The 25,167-nt window shown below is 43.1% G+C and overlaps 1 protein-coding gene across 1 annotated transcript in view; it reads right to left on the bottom strand.

The window, feature by feature from the left end:
- Positions 1-17,973, bottom strand: part of lonp2 (lon peptidase 2, peroxisomal) — a 30,098-nt gene extending 12,125 nt beyond the window's left edge. Inside the window, exons 1-12 of the mRNA XM_034176963.1 lie at positions 17,660-17,973; positions 15,620-15,755; positions 13,377-13,490; positions 12,570-12,701; positions 12,275-12,397; positions 12,025-12,188; positions 10,950-11,044; positions 7,970-8,088; positions 7,688-7,827; positions 7,321-7,462; positions 7,055-7,205; positions 6,111-6,237 (exon numbers count right to left, since the gene is read on the bottom strand). Coding sequence (XP_034032854.1) covers positions 6,111-6,237; positions 7,055-7,205; positions 7,321-7,462; positions 7,688-7,827; positions 7,970-8,088; positions 10,950-11,044; positions 12,025-12,188; positions 12,275-12,397; positions 12,570-12,701; positions 13,377-13,490; positions 15,620-15,755; positions 17,660-17,892 — 1,676 coding nt within the window. The 5' untranslated portion in view covers positions 17,893-17,973. The remainder of the gene's footprint in view (positions 1-6,110; positions 6,238-7,054; positions 7,206-7,320; positions 7,463-7,687; positions 7,828-7,969; positions 8,089-10,949; positions 11,045-12,024; positions 12,189-12,274; positions 12,398-12,569; positions 12,702-13,376; positions 13,491-15,619; positions 15,756-17,659) is intronic.
- Between the last annotated feature and the right edge of the window lie 7,194 nt (positions 17,974-25,167).

Genomic DNA, 25,167 nt, shown 5'->3' with positions numbered 1-25,167 from the left:
TGGTCTCAGGTTTTGGAAACCTACAGATAATTTTAAAATCTTGCCGCTTGAAGCAGACAGTGTGGAAAAGTGGACATGTCACGCTACAGCAATCTACTGTCAAAGTGTGGAGCTTACCAAAATGTGTATTGCCATTTTAATTGTTGTAGTTTGTTCTGTACATGTTTGATGAACATGACTTACTTCATTAAATGATAGAAAGAAAGAAAGCTTTATTTTTGAAAAGATATTTTGAAACAATTCAGTGAACGTCTATGTTTCTACGATTGTAAATTATAGTAGAGCCCCTTTCTGGTGTTGCTATTTGATATATTTGAGTGTAATGGTAATGTTACTGAGTAGCCACAAACAGGGTGGGTGTACTTGTACTGTTAAATACAAAAACTGCACCACTTTAAAACTTTAAAATTATTCCATCAATTATCTAGAGTGATTAGGTTGATGCAAGGTGAAGTTTGCACTTTTCTACCTCTATCTGTGCTAACCAAAAAGTTAGCTTTGATAACTCCTAATCCGTTAACTGAAAAGGTAACTTTTATAACTCTAAACATAAACCGCTAAAAAAATCAGCGAAAGTTATAGCTAACCCCTAACTTTTAGTATTGACTCAGTATGCAGTCGGCTAAGCCAGTTTCAAGTTTAAGCACCTGCTGGATAAATTTATATCACAAACCAAGAACAAACAAAAAGCCAGAGCTTCTGTCTTTGTGACTGATCTATATACCACGGTCAGTGAGAATTCCATGTCTAACTTGCATGCATTATTTTTGCAAATGTAGTTCGGAGAGTTAAGTCACTGTAATATCACTCAGCTCTGGTTGTCACCATAGCAATGTGCAAATCATTTGAGGCAGATCAGCTGTGTTTTGACAGGGGAATGACAGAAATGCGATAAAACATGGATTTTGGAGTGAATTTTAATATTTTTGGCCAAAATAAAATGTTGGAGGAATGGGAAGAGGAGGAGACCAAACGAGAAGAACAACAAAAACAACGGCATGAAGATTTAACATCAGACGAACTAGACACGATTGAAGACAAGAAAGAAGAAGAGAACGGTTGCCAACGATGAAAATATCTTGAGACTGGCATAAAATAGTCCCAAATACTTACGCATTTTTATCAAGTTCTGTTAACTTAAATAAATATTTGTGTGTTAGCTCATTGTGTGGGACCATGGTATAAGCGGATTAAACAACTCAAAGCCGTGCATTATATGGTTTGAATGCACAACGCGGAGTCTAAAACACCATGACACAAAGCCGTACAATGCACAGCTTCGAGTTGTTTAATTCTTACGTATACAATACTGGATAGCTAACTGGCCCACACATTCCTTACAAACAGCTGAAGTAAACTGGCGGCCATCTTACCACACACACGTTATGCGGACCACACAGACAGCTTATGTGGCATCTATGTGTCAACAATTTTAAGTAATAACTGAGCTGATTCTCTCATTTCATTCTTTTTGTTCTCCAGATCAAATGCCTCCCATGATTAGCTATTTGATTTATTTCCTTTCTTTTAGTACTTTGACACATTTTCCCCTTCTATTCTCAATTACTCATATCCATTGGTGGGCACAGCTAACCAAAAAATTAGCTTTGATAACAGTTAAGCCGCTAACTGAAAAGTTAAATTTTATAAAGCTAAAGCAACCCCTAAAAAATTTTGCGCAAGATACAGCTAAAAGCCAAACTGGTAACTTTTAGTATTGACTCCAGCACACTGGCAAATACTGATACCGCTGGATAAATTCAAAAGGCAATCACAAACAACAACGAGCCAGTGCCTCTGTCTAAGATCAGCCTTCTCTCAGCAAAACAGACCTGGTGACAAGAGAGGGGTAAAAAGGAAAGAGAGAGAGAGAGGACAAAAAAAAAAAAAAACATATATTTTCACAGCCATACAGTCTTGCAGACATGTCACAGGACACATGCACAGCAAGGCAGTTTTGACTTATGGTTATTTGGTAATATGGTATTTCCAGACAAGTTATTGAAATTAACGTCACCTATGTCGTTTTTACAAAGTGAAAATATCAGCTATATGTTTTAGTTTTAAAGTAAAGCACTAATTCTGAAGGTTTGACTTTAAACAAACACATGCGAAAGGCATTATGGGAAAATTCAAATGACCTGCTCTCATCACTTCCTCCTTCCCCTCCATCAAAATGCAGAGAACACTGCCATCTACTGAACAGGAGTGTAAATAGACCAACTGTAATTTGTGTGTGAGGCTTCAAATCCCGCAAAACTTTGGAGAGTTCACATTGAGACTGTCTGATCAGGCTGCAATTTAAACACTGCACTACACACGAACAACAGCATTAACGTCATCCCAACATAAAACTCTTCGTATATTGTGCCTAAAACTCTTGTGAATATATGATCTGGGTTGATAGACATTGTTACTGTGTTTGTTTTATGCTCAGGTTGTTTTGCTGTTATTTACAGTGGGGAATCACTGTGAGCCGTGATCGCTTCATGTTCATGTCACTCTGGAGGTAACTGAAGTTTGCTCATCATCCTTCACAGCACTGTTTCTTCCAGAGTAATATATATATATATATATATATATATATATATATATATATATATAATGAAATTCAGTTTGTTTGTGAAGTTCCATGCAAGTTAAACAGACACAGAACATTTGAAATATTTGTTTTAGCAAGTTTTCAGGGTCTCATGCAGCATTCTCTTACAAATGTTATGCAATATGGTGTGCCGTGGTCACTGCTGTATCACTGTATTACGTTCTAAGCCATATATAGATTTATAACAGAATACTGTAAAAAGGGGGAATAAATATAAGTGTAAAGATGATTGAATATATCAGAGCAGTAAACTGATCAGGCGTGTGAACGCGCATTGACTCACGTGCGGTTATTTCCACCAACTGCAGCTGATCCACAATGTGAATTCTGCCTCCCAGAACAGCTCTTTATATAATGTTTTGAATTATCTACCTGTTACCACATGTACAGAAGGGCCAGATTGTCATTCCTACACTCATATTGGTATATTTAATTAAAAAAAAAAAAATAAGTACACGCAGCAGGTGCTGCTGCTGTTGTGTTCAAGTACCGTCGGAATTACACAACTTTTTTGTTGTTTCAAATTCAGCAGTTGCTTGTGGCAAAATAATTAATTGTATCCACACAAAAGATTAATTCTGGCCTATGTAAGGTGCCTGAGCCCAGTGAAGCTGACCCCCCACCCAGATAAAAAATCCAAGCAAACAGGCTGAGTTTCCCCTGTAATTTCCAACGGTACATGAATGCAGCAGCAGCCTCAGCGCTCACAGACCGGCTTCTGCACTGTGTGAAAACATTCAGCCATTCAAACGAAGTCAAACGAAACAAGAATGTTACAAAAACTAAACAAACAATTAAAAACGTCAAGAACGACAGCAAAACGAAACACGGACGAATTAAGGTTTTTGCTGTCCTTCGTTCAAATTTTTCAACAGTTTAAAAATGCTGACGAAGCGCCAGCTGCAGGAACGAAGCTGCACGAATGTTAAACGATGCCAACGAAAGTCCAGATTTCTTGTTTCGTTTGGGCTTCGTTGCCCTTCGTGACTGGGCCATAAATTGACAAAAGATGGATCAAGAAATTACTGTGATGCTTCAAAACACACCCTGATTTGCTGTTCAGGATGAAATGGGAAGGAACGGCGCTCTGTGGAATAGGGGTGTAACGACTTTCAGGAAGACACGACAATGCTAAAGCCCCTTTCACACTGGGGCCAGCGTAGAGTTGCGTATTGCGGCGTACCGACTACACCGAGTTATGCAGCTCTACACTGAGTTTTTGCTCCCCTAGGGGGTAGTATGCTGAGGGGTACAGAACACAGATGCAAGAAATTAAGCATGTTAAATTTTTCCTGCGTACAGCACTGGACACAGAAGGAACACAGTTTTTAAAGCAGGTCTGCGCAAAACTATGCTACTATATACAAATCTATGCAATACTGTGCAATTGTACACATCCAAATACTGAGTGCATGCATCCAGAGTGATTCAGATGGAGGAGAACAGCGTGTGTGTGTGTGTGTGTGTGTGTGTGTGTGTGTGTGTGTGTGGTGCTGCATGCAGCACCTGTGCATGCATGCTCAGAACAGGCAATCAAACTGGCACATGCGCATGTGACTGCATGATCCGCACTACCCACATTCTCTGTGCCTGCTTACGACAGGTGATCAAACGGGCAGAGGAGTGCATGCTCAGAACAGGTCATCTAACCTGTGTGCGTGTTTGGCTGCATGATCTGTGCAGCGTGCTTTACATCAGGTGATCGAACTGGCAGACATGTGTGTGTGCTCAGAACAGGTAATCTAACCTGCGCACGAGTGTGTGGTGAATTGATTTGTGCCTGCAGTGCCTGTGTGTGCTTAAAACAGCTGATCGAACTGGCTGAATCAATCAATCAATCAATTTTATTTATATAGCGCCAAATCACAACAAACAGTTGCCCCAAGGTGCTTTATATTGTAAGGCAAGGCCATACAATAATTACGTAAGAACCCCAACGGTCAAAACGACCCCCTGTGAGCAAGCACTTGGCGACAGTGGGAAGGAAAAACTCCCTTTTAACAGGAAGAAACCTCCAGCAGAACCAGGCTCAGGGAGGGGCAGTCTTCCGCTGGGACTGGTTGGGGCTGAGGGAGAGAACCAGGAAAAAGACATGCTGTGGAGGGGAGCAGAGATCAATCACTAATGATTGAATGCAGAGTGGTGCATACAAAGCAAAAAGAGAAAGAAACACTCAGTGCATCATGGGAACCCCCCAGCAGTCTAAGTCTATAGCAGCATAACTAAGGGATGGTTCAGGGTCACCTGATCCAGCCCTAACTATAAGCTTTAGCAAAAAGGAAAGTTTTAAGCCTAATCTTAAAAGTAGAGAGGGTGTCTGTCTCCCTGATCTGAATTGGGAGCTGGTTCCACAGGAGAGGAGCCTGAAAGCTGAAGGCTCTGCCTCCCATTCTACTCTTACAAACCCTAGGAACTACAAGTAAGCCTGCAGTCTGAGAGCGAAGTGCTCTATTGGGGTGATATGGTACTATGAGGTCCCTAAGATAAGATGGGACCTGATTATTCAAAACCTTATAAGTAAGAAGAAGAATTTTAAATTCTATTCTAGAATTAACAGGAAGCCAATGAAGAGAGGCCAATATGGGTGAGATATGCTCTCTCCTTCTAGTCCCTGTCAGTACTCTAGCTGCAGCATTTTGAATTAACTGAAGGCTTTTCAGGGAACTTTTAGGACAACCTGATAATAATGAATTACAATATGAATGAGCTGAATGAGCCATTGCATGTGTATGAGCCGGTCTACTGCAGGGATGCATTCATTTATGCACCTCCGTAATCTGATAATCAGAAAACATGGTTACATTCTTTCAATTCATAAACTGGATTTAAAAAAAAAAAAATATCCAGAGAACAGAAGCAGCAGAAAATAGAGGTAGCACTGTTTCTGCTCTTTTTTCAGGACGTGAGACAGCTTGCTCTCTGTCTTTCTCTCACATGCTGAAACTGGATGCACAATGTTTAAGTATGTTTTGGAGCGCCTTGGGGCAATTGTTTGTTGTGATTTGGCGCTATATAAGAAAGGGGTTGATTGATTGAAGTATGCACGTTTTCGGCAGGGGGGCACAACTGACTCTGAACTTTGTGATCTGATGTTATGAGCCCTGACGAGATAGCAGTGTGTGTCACGTTGTACGTGTGGAAACATGAATACCGTTTGCTTTTCATGAACTGTGTTGAGTATGGAGCGCACTTCCACAATGCCCCCCACTCCACCCCCACCCCAAAAAGTAGACAGGAGTGGACTGTGAGGCAGAAAAATAGTGGCAAGGGCTACATACGTGGCAGTAAGCATACAGTTAGCAACCATCAGCAAGACTAGGAACACAATCATGTGCCATCACACAAAGGGACTACGTCAAATGTGCGCAATTTTCCAGCATAATCCATATGCATCACAATGCAACTGTATGCAAGCTCAGTGTGAAAGGGGCTTAATGAGTACTGTGTGACGCTGTCCCCAGAGGCCAACTATAAAGGTGAGCATGGCGCAGCATCCAGTTGGGCATACCTGGTTATTATGTCCTGTGTAGTGTCCTGTGGTATGTGTAGCTGTTGAGGCGTCAGGCCGTGCTGTTCCAGCTGGTTTGGAATGAGATGACGGTGTGCTATCTCCACCTTTTCTTCCTGAGTGTAGCCTGAAAAACAAAAACAAAACAAAAAAATCCCCAAAGTTACTTAGTTTTGTGTCAGGGCCTCCTAATAATTAAATGCCATTAAATCAGTGCCGTAGCAGTCAACCCTTCTGGGTGGAGCACCCTAAAGCTCATCATCCGTGGGTTGTTGTTTTTACAGTGTCTGCACATGAGTTCAAACACTTCAATCTATTTTGACAGCTGATGGCACAGTCCAAAACACACAGGGCAAGTGCATTTGGGGGTGCGACATATGTTTTGGGCGTAAAATAAACCAAGCAGAGTGTGACCTGCCACGGCCTTTAAGACATAGGTGCTACAAAAACTAGTGTGTTAGAACTTGAACTCATTAGTGAGAGGTGTTTTGGTGAGGACTGGGTTCCTGTGTGAGTGGGAACAGCAGTATCCACCACAGCTCCCTGAGGTGAAGCATCACAGCACAGCATCACCTTCCCTCTCCTACATCTTCCACCAGGTTTGTTTGAGTGGAGATTTGGTCTTTGTCTCCACACACCCATATATCTATATATCTATATCTCTATATATCTCTATAGATATATATCTATATAGATATATCTATATATCTCTATAGATCTCTATAGATCTCTATATCTCTATCTCTATATATATATATATATATATATATCTATATATATCTATATATATATCTATATATATCTATATATATATACACACACACACAGTAAAATCATGCACATGTGAAACTACTTGGAACTGAAGCTGTGGCTGAGATGTAATAATAGCCAAATGAGACAAAATGGACAGCCCTGTAGCACCCAGAAACTGCACCCAAGCCCACCTGGAACTTGCAGAACCTCCATCCTGTCCAGCAGAGCAGGAGGAATGGTGGCTGTGGTGTTGGCAGTGGCAATAAAGAGCACCTGGGAGAGGTCAAACGCCACGTTGAGATAATGGTCTGTGAAGCTGTGGTTCTGTTCAGGGTCCAGGACCTGAGGCAACATGTAAACATTTGTTTAGGCTGTTTTCATGGTTTAGTTTTAGGGTTTGAGATGAGAGGGGAGAACACAGTGAAAACATGAGTAGTGTAGCACTAGCAGAGCTGACCTCCAGCAGCGCGGCTGCTGGGTCTCCTTGCAGGCTTTTCCCCAGTTTGTCCACCTCATCCAACAGGAACACAGGATTGTTGATGGCCACCATCTTCAAACCGTTGATGATGCGACCTGGCATGCTGCCGACATATGTACGTCTGGGAAAAAATAAATAAAGAAGGGAAAAAACCTGAAGGATCCACTGGGGTGGAAATATAACAGCCACCCAACTTGGTTCAGTGGGGGCATTAAACCAGACAAAAGCAGCACATCCTCACATTTGAGAAGCAATAAAAAAAATAAAAACATTTGATTATACAGTTACTAATCCACCTCCGATCAGGGGACTAACTATGAGCAGAATGTGTGCTTTGTGTTCACACCTGTGTCCTCGGATATCGGACTGGTCACAAACTCCTCCCAGAGCGATGCGGTGAAACTCTCTGCCCAGAGTCCTGGCTATGGAGCGGCCCACACTGGTCTTACCGACACCTGGAGGTCCCACAAAACAGAGAATCGGCCCCTAAAGACACAACAGCAAGAATCTCAAGCACGTCACAGACACACACTTAAAAATAAATAACTGTTCTCGCTGCAGAGACTTCTTGGTTAATGTAACATACAGGTGCTTTTAAAAAACAGGCTGAAAGAAGTGACAAAGGCACCTTCAAAGAAGTCTTAAGCTGCCGAACTGCCAGGTACTCCAGCACTCGTCTCTTCAGTTTCGCCATGGCATAGTGATCGTTGTCCAGCAGAGCACGAGCAGCACGAATGTCCAAACAGTCTGTAGGTGGACCCAGGACAGACAGAGACAGCATTAAAGTCACAGAGCAAAGTAAGACTGTACACAAAGGAACAAATGTACAGCGATAAAACAACAGAAAAACAAGGATGAAGAGATCTGTGGTGTGTTTAGTGGAAGAAAAGTTATACTGGAGCTTTTAATTATGAATCTACAATATATTTAATCAAAATATGCCAGTTAATCATTTCTGGATTACCTGGATGTTACATGTTAAATTCTAATCAATTTCCATTACAAATTCAGATATGAGGGTTTTTTTTATGTTCTTTGGTATTTTTTTTTTAAACAAACCTATTTTAACCAAAATAAATAAAGAAATAAATAAATGGATGTGGCCTAAAAGGATGCATTGCATTTAGGGGCGGATCCTTATACAGGAGTGGAGTCATCAAATTAAGCACTCCATTCCTGCAGATACAGTGGGGCAAAAAAGTACAAGTTCTCTGACTTAGAAACATGAGAGAGGTCTGTAATTTTCAACATAGGTACACTTCAGCTGTGAGAGACAAAATGAGAAAAAAAAAAATCCATGAAATCACACCGTAGGATTTTTAAAGAATTTATTTGTAAATTATGGTGGAAAATAAGTATTTGGTCAATAGTAAAAGTTCAACTCAATACCTTGTAACGTAATCTTTGTTGGCAATGACAGAAGTCAAATGTTTCCTGTAAGTCTTCACCAGGTTTGCACACACTGTAGCTGGTATTTTGGCCCATTCCTCCATGCAGATCTCCTCTAGAGCAGTGATGTTTTGGGGCTGTCACTGGGCAATACGGACTTTCAACTCCCTCAACAAATTTTCTATGGTGTTGCGGTCTGGAAACTGGCTTGGCCCCTCCAGGACCTTGAAATGCTTTTTACGGAGCCACTCCTTCGTTGCCTGAGCTGTGTGTTTGGGATCATTGTCATGCTGGAAGACCCAGCCACGTTGCATCTTCAATGCTCTCACTGATGGAAGGAGGTTTCAGCTTAAAATCTGTCAGTGGGTGATTGTCCTAATTATCCACTGAAAAAAAAAAAAGAGTTTGAGCTTCTGCCCTCAGGCCGTCGTTTTAGGGCTCCTATGAGGAGAACTAAAAGATTTCAGGTCTTGTTTATCCCCAGTGCAATTTCATTACTTAATGGCAATTAGCCTGTGATGCTCTTGTTTATTTTGCACTACTATTGCTTATTTGCACATCCACATATTGCACTTTTACAATACTTTGTTTTGGCATGGATTCTGGATTGAATACTTGACATTGTATGGGTATTGTTTTTATTATGTTTGATTTTAGACTTTTACTTGGGTCTTATTTTCACTGTTAATATTGTTATATTATTGACTTTGTGTACCTTGTCTTTTGTGTGCTCCTGCTGCAACACTAATTTCCCTTTACGGGACAATAAAGAAATTCTGATTCTGATCTCACAATACATGGCCATGTTCATTCTTCCCTTAACACGGATCAGTCGTCCTGTCCCCTTTGCAGGAAAACAGCCCTAAAGCATGATGTTTCCATCCCCATGTTTTACAGCAGATATGATGTTCTTGGAATGCAACTCAGCATTCTTCTTCCTCCAAACACGATGAGCTGAGTTTTTACCAAAGTGTTCTATTTTGTTTTCATCTGACCACATGAGATTCTCCCATTCCTCTTCTGGATCATCCATATGTTCTCTGGTAAACTTCAGACGGGCCTGGCCATGTACTGGCTTAAGCAGGGGGACATGCATGGCACTGCAGGATTTGAGTCCTTCTCTGCGTAGTGTGTAGCCTTTGTTACTTTGGTCCCAGCTCTCTGCAGGTCATTCATCAGGTCCCTCCATGTAGTTCTGGGATTTTTGGTCATCGTTCTCATGATCATTTTGACCGTGGTTGACTCTGGAGTCTGACTGTTTGAGGCTGTGGATAGGTGTCTTTTATACAGATTAGTTCAAACAGATGCCATTAATACAGGTAACAGGTGGAGAACAGAAGAGCTTCTTAAAGAAGAAGTTACAGGTCTGTGAGAGCCAGAAATCTTGCTTGTTTGTGGGTGACCCAATACTTATTTTCCACCAAGGTTTACAATTAAATGTTTTAAAAATCCTACAATGTGATTTTCTGGATTTTTTTTTTTTTCTCATTTTGTCTCTCATAGTTGAAGTGTACCTATGCTGAAAATTACAGACCTCTCTCATCTTTCTAAGTAGGAGAATGTGCACAATCAGGGCCTGACTAAATACTTTTTTACCCCACTATAACTTTTAAGTCAAACAACCTGCAACTTACAAATACTTTGGCCTGAGTTGTTTTCACTGACTTATCAATTAGTTGTTTCAGACCCCATGGTGACGTCTGCAAAAGTGTTTTTCAACTAACAATCCAAAACCTGGAGCTACTTGATTCAACTATTTCAATTAAAACATTTAAGAGGTCAAAATCGGAGAAAGTTTAGCACTGGGGGGTGTACAGCACCAAACTCAGCAGCACAAAAATAAAAAACAAAAGAATATTTAACTGCACAAAAAGAGAATCACATTAAGATAAACTGACAATCAAATTCCCAAAGCAGAAAGCAATGAAGCAACAAATGTGTAATTTTTAGTTCTTCACTGTCTCAACTTTTGTGTGTCCACTGCACAATGTCATCATTTACGTGGTCTTATTTATTGCTTAATGGACATCTTGTAAATGTTGCTGTGACAACCAATCTAGCATTTGTTTTGAAGAACTGAATGATCCAGGATCACACCAGAATGTCAGTAACTTAATCCGGCAAACATGTGAAACCATGTCTGAAGAACAGGGTCCAGGCTGTTCATATCACTATGCTTCCCCATGCACGAGGCGTGTGTGTGCAGCTTCACTTATCACCTTTAGTGCTTTTGCTCCAGGGCAACTCAACCATCAGATCCAAATAGTTTCTGGTTAGGGCATACTCAGGCATGGACTGAGGCATTTTCTTTAATCTGAATACAAATCAGAAAGATGAAATACAACAATATTCACACCTTCACCAGTGGCAAAGCACAACTATTTAAAACAAAAATCACAATAAAAACAATTATTTAGGATCCAAAATAATACAATGATAGATATAAAAAAAAAACGCAACGCTGCATCATATTTCAAAGTGTCAGTCATGCTCCTAAAATGTTACCTGGGCTATTAAACAATCAAGTTGACTAATAATAAAAAATCTCAACTCATATGCACAAATTTGGACATGTTCCTATATAGCATGGGGCTGAACCTTGACCACTGAGTGAGCCTAACCAAAATCCAACCACTGCGTCTCATCCATAGGCCCAAGGTACCAGATAAGGCGATTTGATATCCTGCTAAAATACATAAAATATAGTTACATAGAAACCAAGGTTAACAAAAGAGCATACGGCTCAGAAAAGTATGGAGGTATAACGTGATCACTTCAACCTAAAATTAAAAATTACTTTATTAAATTAAGACAGAAGTTCTGGCCCTTTTGCAAATCCACCCCAACAATCACAGATTTATATTCCAGGTTAAACTAAATCTTGTTACCAAGTTTAATAAAAACACTAAAAACCCAACATCACAATATTACAGAATTTACTGAATCCATTCCTAGACACAAACAAACATTTAACATGAATATTTCTGATTGTATTAACAAACCAACTGTGCAATAAATGAACCCTGACTAACACTTTTGGCTCATTCACACCAAAATGTGATTGCTGGCTAGTCCAGGTAAGATGAAGCATTCTCACTAATTGTGGTGAAAATCAACTGATTAGTATTTGAGAAAACCTGATAACACTGCAACAGAAAAAGGTGAAAACATGACCTCCTTGGTGGAGGTAAAGCCTTTAAATGAGGGACAAATCATCGCCACAGAACAACACCAACAACAACAAAAAAAACAACAAATGTTACAAATAAGAGTGGAATCAAAGGAAACATGCACCTCTTGAGCTCTTTGAGGCAAACTCTGAGTGCGGCTTCAGGCATCTTGGCCCCATGAATTTTCTTCTCCAGTGCTACAGTATCATCTCCATCTTCATCTTCCTCCTCATCCTCCAGGTTAAACTGTCGGCCAGGAAACACTCCACCTTTACGCACTGACAACACCTGAATAGACATGGACTAATAAGCACATGAAGGTACAACAACCAAGACAAAAAAAAAAAAAAAAAAGAGAAAGAAATATTTGTTACCCTCTTTTCATTGTTAGGACTCATTTTTCTGCTTTTCTGCAGCAGTTTCAGTCCCTCTATCTGTCTGGTCAGCATGGGCAGGACCGCTTTAAAACGCTCCTCCAAGTTCACAGCATCCAAGACCTTCACAGCACACATGAAGGTTTATGTCCAAAATGCAACGTATTTATTTCAGAGCTGACAATTCACAAACAAAATAGAATATCCAACACGTGAACACTGGTAAGCACCTGTGCTATGTCGTGTTCAAATGGTTAAAAGCTGAAATTTTTAAGGAACACAGGCGTTACTGTACCTGCAGTTTTTCCATGTTTGAGGTGCGGATCATGGAGGCTACTACATCAGGTAGCGTCTCCCTGGGCAGGCTGTCCAGCAAACGTCTAAACTTAGCCACCACTGGAACAGACATGTCCAACATCCCTAACAACTACACATAAAACACACAATTTATACTGCAACAGGTCTTCACATGAAAGAGTCGAGGTATGAAAAACTATAGCTCTTCTAAAAATAAACAACATGCGCACTGAATAAAATCAAAGACAACTCTGTGTGGTGTACATAGGCCTGTGGGATAAAGAGCTGGGAAAGCAGTATGTTAACATGGGTTCAATTCCCGGCTGCACGACCCATCTGTTTCCTTGGACAACAAACGTAATCTTGTCCTAGTCTGTAAATAGATACCGGCTGTGGCTGGGAAAGTAAGTGGTGTCTGACTGGCATCCCATCCAGATTAAGTCATAAACTAGCAATGAAGCCTGGGAAGAACTTCACCAATGGGCCTCAGGAACCATACAAGACTTACTTCTTCTTTCCAGTGATGGAATCGTTTAGATAATCCTAAACTACAACTCCTCTGGAAAATAATCTCAGTTATGAAACACTTCCTCCTGTGGACCTGTAACTCCATTAATATCAGGTGAAGCTGCACAACTGGACTTAACATCAGAATGCAACTTTTGCAAATGTTGAGCTAAGGTAAAAAGCTAATGTAAGAAAACATTTTCTGAGTTTATAATGCTGACAAAGCTGAAAGTAGCACAAAACAAAGCTACAACAATTTATTTACTTTTTTTTTTTTTACATGAGACCAACTCCTCACCTGAACAGCTGCCTGATAAAAGTTCTGGGACAGTTCCCCCAGCTCTCCATCTTCTGCTGTGATGCCCTCTGCTGCTGTGGAGGTGTACTGCTCCAGTTTATCCAACTGCTCCACCTGTATTGTAGTGGAAGGAGCATGTATTTAGGGCTCCCATTTTTTAAAGAAATCTTTTTCCAGGATCTTTCCAAGACTTGTTCCTGACATTTCAGGACAGCAGTTGCTCACACAGTCATATAATTTAATGGTAGTGTTGACACTATCCCCGCAACCTGATCCCGGATAAGTGGTTGAAGATGTATGTATATATGTCTGTCATTTCCATGACTGGAAGAATACTTTCTAAATTCTCATGTTTTCCAAGATGCATGGGAAACCTGATGTTTAGTACACTAATAAATGTATTTGGTTGAAGATGCCAACTTAATATTTTGTGCATATATTAATGAAGACATGCTCTTTCCAGTGATATAATTATTTTTGTGGTAGACCCTGTCATACATGAGCAATATGCCTTTGAATAATAGGCCAAAAATTAGCTGAAGTGATTACTTAAATATCAAATTGCATCACCTTTGAATAATTGCATTGTGTCTTAGTAGACAAGTGGGTTTTCTTTTACAAACAACCAAAAACAAAGCTTTAGAAATGCAGTACTGAAAATACAAATAAAAATGTACCTGTACATACTGACAAAAGTCAGTAAAAGTCAGTATGCATAACCTTCACTATAACACCTCTAATTCATCACTTTTACAGCCATATTTCCTAGACAAATCAGAGAATATACACATGAACATTTCAAAGTCACTGTATATGTCTTGGAGTTGTCAAATCAGGACCTTCAGCATGCACTGAGGCGGTTTGCAGCCGAGTGTGAAGCGTCTGGGATGAAAATCAGCACGTCCAAATCCGAGGCCATGGTTCTCGACCGGAAAAAGGTGCTTTGCCCTCTTCAGGTCGGTGGAGTGTCCTTGCCTTAAGTGGAGGAGTTTAAGTATCTCGGGGTCTTGTTCACAAATGAGGGACAAATGGAGCGTGAGATCGACAGACGGATCGGTGCACTGTCTGCAGTAATGCGGTCGCTGTATCGGACTGTCATGGTGAAGAGAGAGCTGAGCGGGGGGACAAAGCTCTCGATTTACCAATCGATCTATATTCCGACCCTCACCTATGGTCATGAGATTTGGCTCATGACCGAAAGAACACGATCATGATTACAAGCGGCCGAGATGAGTTTCCTCCGCAGGGTGGCTGGGCGAGGAGCTCGGTCACTCGGGAGGAGCTCGGAGCCGAGCCGCTGCTCCTCCACGTCGAAAGGAGCCAGCTGAGGTGGCTCAGGCATCTTTTCCGGATGCCCCCTGGACGCCTCGCTGGAGAGGTGCTCCGGGCACGTCCCATCGGGAGGAGGCCCCGAGGAAGACCCAGGACATGGGAACACCTCTGGGTTCCCCCGGAGGAGCTGGGGAAGGTGTGTGTAGATCGGGAGGTCTGGGTGGCTTTGCTTGAGCTGCTGCCCCCGTGACCCGACCCCGGATGAAGCGGAAGAAAATGGATGGATGGATGGATGGATGGATGAATGAATATGTCTTGGAGTTATTTAAATTGATCAGTAATAAACAGAAACAATATGGTGCTGCAGTGTATTCCATCATTAAAAAAAATAAAAAAAATTGGAGGCCAATCCCAATGAGTAGGTGACAGGACGATGACAATGACGCACCAATCTGAGGGGGATGGTGCCCTGTGGTACATTCTGAGTGTCACATGTTAAGTTTTATTTGGTTGTGTATAAGCACTTTGTCACGTTTGTAAAACTATGTGCGTTTGTAATGATCCCTAGAAATAATATGGAACTAAAAACAAATTAACACACAAGTAAAATAAGTTAATACTGGTTTTGTTTATTTCTAACTACTACATCATCTGCACTAATTTTTTGATTTCACTTTGACTAGAGTCTGTGCACTGTTTCACAGGTTGGCTGCAAGGCCTAAAAAGAATTCAAATTTCAGGGTACTTGAACTTTTCATGATTATAATCAGAAAGCATTAGCAGTTCTGGAGAGAAGCCAACACACTACTTTGGAGCATACCAATGGGAGCAATCATTTTTACACCAATGCAGGTGCTCTAATTTCTTTTTTAATTAAATCCTTTTTTTCAGAGGGAAAGTCACTAGAGGCATTCAGTCCATTTACCATTTAGTTATGGTTTGGTCAACCTGACACGGAACAAGACTTTTACCTCTGCGAACACAAACGGTCGCTCCTTCAGTAGACCCACCACACGAAGCCGGCACAGCCCTGTGATGAGGAGAGTGTAGTGGGGTTTTGGCCAGTTACTGCCAACCACCTGCACCGCTATTCCCGCTGTACCGATTCTACACAGACAGAGACAGACAGAGGCTTATTGTGAGGCTCCAATGCGAGTCCATCCACACTAACCAAAAATATTCCAAGTATGTGCTACTTTAATTTAGTGCAAGACTGAAATCCCTATTTTCCAAACACACAAAATAAGACAATATATCCTGTACACATCAGTATTTACTTTTTGATGACATAAGGATGTGAGGATGTGCTGCTTCTGTCATGGGTAGGAATATTTCTCTATGAATTATAAAAATGCTACCTTATTTTTATTTACAAAGCTTCTCAAGCTCTGTGGGATTTCATAGGGATCACATATGAACAGTTGGTTCAAAGTTGTAATTTTCTGCTTATTTTCTCAACAAATGAATGATTCATATTTAATTATTTTTAGAAAGGTAAAATATGAAAAAGGGTGAAAAGAATGACATTTTTAAATATTTGCATAAATTATTTTAGTAAAACAAGTGGAGCTGTTTGTTTCAGTTACTGTGACTGGTAGATAAACCATCCAGATTAAAAAAAAACAAACAAAACAATGTTACTTAGTAGCCAGATGAGTGTGAGACTGCCAGTGAAAGGTTGAAGTCCATTGTGGGCCTCAACGTTTGGCAGACTTCAGTTAAATTTGTTGGTTCCCTACTGTTTACCTGACTTTTAAGCACAGCACTCGTATGTTTTGATAAGAAACTAGTTTATCGTTAACCTACTTTATCCACTGCACAATCAGCTTTGATGTATGTTTTGAAGCCATCGTCTTGTTGGAGCAGACAGTTGTGTCAGTTTCAAGCATGCAGCAGATAGTTTGAGATTTTGCTGAAGAATCTGAGACAGACCCTCTTCTTGATCATCCACATCAAGCAATGCCTTGAAGCATAACACTACCACCAACACACTGAACAGTCGGTATGGCATTCTTGGGGTTGGATGCCTCACCTTAACGCCTCCACACATACCTCTAGTCACTGAGGCCAAACAAGTCCATCTTTGTCTCATCAGACCATAAAAATGACCTCCAGAACATTTTTCAACTGTAAATTTTAGTTGAGCTTGAAATTTTGGAGCAAGGACATCTTTCTTAGACACGATTCTCTCAGACCAGGGCAACTTAAAGTGTAGGTGACACCAAAAAGTGTGCACATGTAATCACTAAAAATGATGAAATGTTGGTTGATATTTTAAAAAATCCTGAACAATAAAAGTTGATAAGTGCGCAGGTGATGGATAAAGTACAGCTATCTGAAGCCTGCCCTCTATTTCAGCCCCGTTCAACCCTCAGCCGCGGCCATATTGGTGCTATGTCATCACCAAGAATGGCACTTGCTAATTCAAGACCAAATCAATTGTAAACACGGCAGAGATTGAGCCGTTTTCGGACGATTTTTTATAGTGTGGAGCTTTTTTGTTTGTTTGTTTTGTTAAGTCCAGCCGAAATGTGTTTCTGAAGTAGCTGTGGAGGACACAGCATTTACGGTTTACACTAGAGCCTTTTTCAGATGACAAACTTTGGAGAAAAACCTCTGACAACAGCGATGATTTTGGCAGCGTTCAGAACACATATTGGCGATCGCCCCTGCCACAATCATACAGTAAAACAGGAAACATCATACAGTAAAACAGGAAACATCAGAACCCTCGAAACTTGGACCTTTGGTCTCCTGCAAAGATACCGCTGACCTAAGTGGTTTACTGTTTTTATTTATGTATAGGGTTTGTTTTTTTTTTTTTTTTACCCTGTATTGAATTCAGACGTAAACTTGTGTTATATAATCATACCACCCCAGAAAAAGAACAGTTAAAATATAGAAAGTCAAATATTGCCATAAACTTGTCGTAAACTTCTGACCACAGTTGCGATGTATCTAAGCACAGTTTAGTTTAATATTCCAGTTCACTGTGAAAGTGTGTTATTTACCTGTGAAATGTTGGTAGTTCCTCGCCGTCGTGTTCTGGGTCTCTGGTGTTGGGAATCACTCCAATGATGGTACTTTTCAGTGAGGTCCCCTTCAGCAGCCGGTGTCTGACCAGGTGCATGTTCCGTGGGGTATCCACGCTCAACCGGACCGTGGAACCCGGTAGCACAACGCCCTCATGGGTCAACAGCAGAGGCAGACGGCTCGGTATCTCAATACCACTACCGGTCGACATTTTTCGTAGGTTTGCAGAGAGAAAAGGCTGTTTTGAACGCCACTTTAACCCCTGACGTCGTTTGACCCGCTAGCAACGAGCTAACACTTTACACTACCGGCCGGGTTCTTTCACAATAAAAGCTTCGACGATAACTTGAACACAAACTAAAAAAAAGAACAAAAGATAATCTGTTCAAAATTATGACTTTGTGTGCTGCTATAGTCAAACTAATTTTTGCATAGATATTTTTCCTCGAACTGATGGCTTCACCAAACAAGATTAACGTTTATTTTAAAAAAAGGAAAAAAAATAGTGCAAATGCTCGATTACTTCTACCCATGACAGAAATGAGGATTTTTTTTAAAACTTTAAACCAATTGCCTTAGAAAATTGTCAAAATGCTGAAAACGAGTGCCTACATAAAACGCTGTAATAGCGACATCTATTGGACGATATATATAGTTACAACAACTGAACGCTGACTCAAAAACTGGATAAATGCATTTTCATTCCAGAAATGTGTTGATAAATAGTATTTATGTTACATAGAATAAGTAGTAATAATTTTAAAATATTATTGTTGGTATATAAAGCGTTAAATGGTCTTGCACCATAGTATATACTAGATATGTTGATTCCTTGTGCGACGCCCAGAGTCCTCAGGTCATCTGGGACAGGTTTACTGTGTGTCCCTAGAATTCGAACTAAACACAGTGAGGCAGCCTTTAGTTTTTATGGTCCTCATTTATGGAACAAACTACCTGAACATCTGAGGTCTGTAGTTAGTCTATTTAAATCTGGGCTTAATACATTGTTATTGTTGTGTGGGCCCAGAAGAGGAGGTACTGCTGGCCCACCACCAGAGGGCGCCCTGCCTGAAGTGCGGGCTTCAGGCACGAGAGGGCGCTGCCGCCACGGACACAACCGGGAGTGACAGCTGTCACCCATCTTCATTTCATCACTCCATAAAAGCCGGATGTCATCTCCACCTCGCTGCCGAGATATTATCTACATGTGAAGGTAATTCTCTGCTAAACTGAAAACACTGACTAATAGTCTGAACTTCTTTGCAGCCGTTTTCCTGTAAGTGTTTCCTTATCTGTGGGATTGGCGTTTGGTGTGATCAGCGACGGCTTTGCTTCACACCCCAACCAGATAAGTGGTTAGACAGGAGTTGCACGAGTGTGTGATTAGAGGTGGAGGTGACTTTCCACCTTCTGACTGTTTTTGTTACTGGGTGTGCACACACCCACATCTCACTGTTTGTGCTCCTCGCCAGCAGTACCAGATCCGACAGTCAGGGACGGTGATCACCTGGGAATTCGGGACTTGGCGGCTCCAGTATTCTCCGGGTTCTGTGGCGGTGGAAATCGTGTGGTTCCGGCTCTTCTCAGGACAGACGTCTTCTATCCTCAAGCCTGCCCACACATCAACTTGGTGTATTGACTGCTGTCAGATTCTGTGATTGTCTGCATCATCGTTGTGCACATTCACAACATTAAATTGTTACCTTTTGGCTCATCTATTGACCGTTCATTTGCGCCCCCTGTTGTGGGTCCGTGTCACTACACTTTCCCCAACAGGATATCTCCTTGGTCCCATTCCTTGACAGACGATTAACTTAAGTGTCTTTGAGCAAGGTCCTTAATCCCTAAATTGCTGCTGTTGTGCAGTTGGGTGTCGTTCAACTCGGCCAACGTCATGGATCCCGAGGGGCGTCAACCATCTGTTGGACAGCCAATGGAAGAGCAGGGGGCGTGATTGGTGAGTTGCAGCATATCCTCACCGCCTTTACCGCTCGGATGGACCTGATGACCGAGCAAAACATCATCCTTAATCGCAGGATGGAGGCTCTCACCGCACAGGTGGAAGCGCGCGCTCAGGGCGCTGCTGCAGCTCCTCCTCCTGCCGACCCGGTGCCGAATACAGACATTCCACTGGTCATTCAATGACCCCCCCACCATCCCCTGAAGCATACATAAGCCCCCCAGAGCCGTAGGGAGGTTGTGTGGAGACGTGCGCAGACTTTCTTATGCAGTGTTTGCTCGTCTTTGCACAGCGTCCCGTGATGTACGCGTCTGACGCCAGTAAGGTGGTTTACGTGATTAATTTGCTTTGAGGTGAGGCACGCGCTTGGGCTACAGCGCTTTGGGAACAAGGTTCACGGCTCCTTGCCTCTTATACTGGGTTTGTGAGGGAGCTCAGAACTGTTTTTGATCGCCCCAACAGAGGCGAAACCGCGTCTACCGTGCTGCTGTCAATGAGACTGGTGTCGGAGCGCAGCCGAATATGCAGTCGACTTCCGCATCACGGCTGCAAGATCCGGCTGGAATATGACTGCGCTCCACGCCGCCTTCATAAACGGACTGTCGTCGGTCCTGAAGGAGCACCTGGTGGCTAAGGAGGAACCGCGAGATTTGGCTGAGCTTATCGATTTGGTTATACGATTGGACAATCGGTTAGAAGAACGCCGACGGGAGCGAGGCGAAGGGCGTGGTCAGGCACAAGCCGTCCCTCTTCCTCCCGGGTCCGAAAGACAGCCGTCTTCCCCACGCTCCACAGCCACAGCGCTCCGTGTGGCTACAGCTCCCCCTGCTGACGGTGCTAGGGACACGAGCAGGGCCACATTCAGACAGAGGAGGCTGGTCCGCGGGGAGTGCTTTGTCTGCGGCTCGAGTGAGCATCAGCAGAGAGACTGCCTCAAACGGTCAAAACACAAACGCCCGCCCTTAGAGACTGGGCTGAGGGGGGGGTCAAAACATTCACGTGGGTCATACACATCTTTTAACATGACTCCCAGTTACAATCCTGAGCGGGGATTTAACCCTTCAAGCCCCAGCACTGGTGGACACGGGGTCAGAAGGGAATCTGCTGGATAGCAGATGGGCAAGGGAGGTAGGGCTCCCTCTAGTGGCGCTTTCTTCCGCAGTGAAGGTGCGAGCACTAGATGGCACTCTTCTCCCTTTTATCACACACAAGACACTACCTGTAACCCTGGTAGTGTCTGGGAATCACCGGGAGGAGATTGAGTTTTTTGTAACTCCTTCTACCTCCCGCGTGATTTTGGGCTTCCCATGGATGATTAAACACAATCCCCGGATTGATTGGCCGTCTGGGGTTGTGGCTCAGTGGAGCGAAACCTGCCACCGGAATTGTTTAGGATCCTCGGTTCCTCCCGGTGTAAACGCTAATGAGGAGGTTAAAGTCCCTCCCAATCTGACGGCGGTGCCGGTTGAGTACCACGATCTTGCTGATGTCTTCATCAAGGACCTGGCGCTCACCCTTCCCCCGCACCGTCCGTACGATTGTGCCATTGATTTGGTCCTGGGCGTTGAGTTCCCGTCCAGCAGGCTGTACATTCTCTCACGTCCCGAGCGTGAATCAATGGAGACCTACATCCGGGACTCATTAGCTGCCGGGTTGATCCGGAATTCCACCTCCCCGATGGGTGCAGGTTTCTTTTTTGTGGGCAAGAAAGATGGCGGACTCCGTCCATGCATTGATTACAGGGGCCTGAACGACATAACGGTTCGTAATCGATACCCTTTACCCCTGTTGGATTCAGTGTTCATGCCCCTGTATGGAGCCCAAATTTCCTGGACCTCAGGAATGCATACCACCTGGTTCGGATCCGGAAGGGAGACGAATGGAAGACGGCATTCAATACCCCATTAGGTCACTTTGAGTACCTGGTCATGCCGTTCGGCCTCACTAACGCCCCCGCGACGTTCCAAGCTTTGGTTAATGACATCTTGCGGGACTTCCTGCACCGATTCGTCTTCGTATATCTGGATGACATACTCATCTTTTCCCCGGACCCTGAGACATGTCCAGCATGTACGTCAGGTCCTGCAGCGGTTGTTGGAGACCCGGCTGTTTGTGAAGGGTGAGAAGTGAGTTTCACCGCACCTCTTTGTCCTTCCTGGGGTTCATCATCTCCTCCAACTCCGACACCCCTGATCCGGCCAAGGTTGCGGCGGTGAGAGATTGGCCGTAAGAAGCTGCAACAGTTCCTCGGCTTTGCAAATTTCTACAGGAGGTTCATTAAGGGCTACAGTCAGGTAGTTAGCCCCCTGGTAGCCCTGACCTCTCCAAAAGTCCCCTTCACCTGGTCGGATCGATGCGAAGCCGCGTTCAAGGAGTTGAAACGCCGGTTCTCGTCTGCACCAGTTCTGGTGCAGCCCGACCCTAGCCGCCAGTTTGTGGTTGAAGTGGACGCCTCTGACTCAGGGATAGGAGCCGTGCTATCCCAGAGCGGAGAGACCGATAAGGTTCTTCACCCGTGTGCCTACTTTTCTCGCCGGTTGACCCCAGCTGAACGGAACTATGACGTCGGCAATCGAGAACTCCTTGCGGTGAAAGAGGCTCTTGAGGAGTGGAGACATCTGTTGGAGGGAGCGTCTGTGCCGTTCACGGTTTTCACTGACCATCGGAACCTGGAGTATTTCATTTGCGCCCCTGTTGTGGGTCCGTGTCACTACACTTTCCCCAACAGTTATTCAATGCTGCCTTTCTATAACTTATTAAATATTGTATTTTTTATATATATATATTTCCTTTTATTGTAATTTAAATGTCTTGTTTTTAATTGTTCTTAATCCTATAATGTTAAGGTGTCTTTGTTTTTAATCTTGTGAAGCACTTTGAGTTGCTTTGTGCATGAAAGGTGCTATATAAATAAATTTGCCTTTAGCTGTTGGCTTAGTAGGTTTTTGTTTTTTTTTTATGGCCATATACAATTATTTTATACCATCACATGGAAAGATGGCCTGGAGATTAAGGAAGTGTGACCAGAGGGACCTTGGTCCCATTCCTTGACAGACGATTAACTTAAGTGTCTTTGAGCAAGGTCCTTAATCCCTAAATTGCTGCTGTTGTGCAGTTGGGTGTCGTTCAGCACCCTGACATTGTAGTGTGTGTGATGTGAGGCATCACTCTAAAGTGCTTTGTACTTCTGCATTGGATGGAATGGACTGTACATTTACCATGATTAATAAATAGTTTGAACAGTACTTTTTGGGTCAATGCCTATTGAAGCTATTTATGAAAGACACTTTTTTGACCATGATGGCACTCGAGAATGTTACATGGCAGTACCAATCTATGCCTGTTACTTCGATGTCGGCCATATTTGGTTGGATTATCAGGGTGTCATTAAATTATTTAATCAGCGTTGCAGTTAATTCCCCATAGAGTTCCTAGCAAATTACATACAGTGAGGAAAATAAGTATTTGAACACCCTGCGATTTTGTAAGTTCTCCCACTTAGACATCATGGAGGGGTCTGAAATTTTCATCTTAGGTGCATGTCCACTGTGAGAGACATACTCCAAAAAAACAAAAAAAAAAATCAGTAAATCACAATGTGTGATTTTTTTTTTTTATATATAATTTATTTGCATGTAACTGCTGCAAATAAGTATTTGAACACCTGCCAATCAGCAGAAATTCTGGCCCTCAAAGACCTGTTAGTCCACACGGAGGAGCTGGTCAATGACCTGAAGAGAGCTGGCACCACTGTTTCCAAGGTTACTGTGGGTAATACACTAAGACGTCATGGGTTGAAATCATGCATGGCACGGAAGGTTCCCCTGCTTAAATCAGCACACGTTCAGGCCGTCTTAAGTTTGCCCATGACCATTTGGATGAGCCAGAGGAGTCATGGGAGAAAGTTATCTGGTCAGATGAGACCAAAATAGAACTTTTTGGTCTTAATTCCACTCGCCGTGTTTGGAGGAAGAAGAATGCTGAGTACCATCCCCAAAACACCGTCCCTACTGTGAAGCATGGGGGTGGAAGCATCATGCGTTGGGGGTGTTTTTCTGGACATGGGACAGGACGACTACACTGTATTAAGGAGAGGATGACCGGGGCCATGTATTGCGAGATTCTGGGGAACAACCTCCTTCCCTCAGAGCATTGAAGATGGGTCGTGGATGGATCTTCCAACATGACAATGACCCAAAGCACACAGCCAGGATAACCAAAGAGTGGCTCCATAAGAAGCATATCAAGGTTCTGGAGTGGCCTGGCCAGTCTCCAGACCTAACCCCAATAGAAAATCTTTGGAGGGAGCTCAAACTCCGTGTTTCTCAGGGAGAGACCAGTAACCTGGCTGATCTAGAGAAGATCTGTGCGGAGGAATGGGCCAAATTCCCTGCTGCAGTGTGTGCAATCCTGGTGAAGTCCAGTCACGAGCGGCTCTGCTCACCGGGCCCCCCCCCCCCCCGTGAGGGAGGCCCAGCTATCAGGGGCCAACTGAAAATCCACGGCGCTTCGGTATTGCTTCGTCTAGGCAGGATTCTGACTTAGAGGCGTTCAGTCATAATCCCACAGATGATAGCTTCGCACCATTGGCTCCTCAGCCAAGCACACACACCAGGATGAGAACAACCCCAATAAAACCATCCCAACCATGAAGCATGGGGGTGGAAACATCATACTCTGGGGGTGCTCTTCTGCAAAGGGGACAGGACGACTGCACCGTATTGAAGGGAGGATGGATGGGGTCATGTATTGCGAGATTTTGGCAAACAACCGCCTTCCCTCAGTAAGAGCATTGAAGATGGGTCATGGCTGGGTCTTCCAGCATGACAATTGTTATGTGTCGGACGCAGCTCGGAGAACCGACCAGCGTTTGAAGGACCCAGTATGAAATAAGCAGAGCACGGTACAAAGGCTAACTGAATTTAATACATAACAGTGATACAAAAATAACAAGTGCGGTCTGGCGTGGTGCGCTCCCAGCAGTGCTAACGGTCCGGAGCCAGAAGCTGTTTGGACCCAAGGACCCCGCCGACACCCCCCAGGTGGCCGCAACAAACCGAGTCTGTGAAAGAAGGAACCATTATGTGAGTCCACACTCTACACACAGAGAGAACACTTAAAGGTGTACAAACAGCAAACACTTCCTGGCTTGATTACTAATCAGCTTCCCAACCTGCAGGCATGGAACATCCAGTTCACAAAACTCCACTGCAGTGGAAGCCGATACATGACTAACATACAGCTCAATATAATAAAGGTGTGAGGGACACATTTACTGACTGTATAAATGTTAGTCACAAAATCTAACGTACCTCAGGAAGTGTGCTGACGAGCGTGAGACCTCACCCCCTCCTCTTTCACAGAACGTGCATCAAACCCTGGACGTTCTCTGCATCCACTGATGATGAGATGGCTCCCGAGACGACGATCTCACCCGTCTGGTCACAAGGTCGAGTCTCTGGCAAATACACACTGTATACTCCAGTCTTAAATGCCACCATGTTCCAATCCATATAGATGCACCTC

Source organism: Thalassophryne amazonica, chromosome 8 (genome assembly GCF_902500255.1).
Source record: "Thalassophryne amazonica chromosome 8, fThaAma1.1, whole genome shotgun sequence".
Classification (NCBI taxonomy): domain Eukaryota; kingdom Metazoa; phylum Chordata; class Actinopteri; order Batrachoidiformes; family Batrachoididae; genus Thalassophryne; species Thalassophryne amazonica.
The sequence above is the reverse complement of the archived record's forward strand: the minus strand, read 5'-3'. Positions and strand labels throughout refer to the sequence as shown.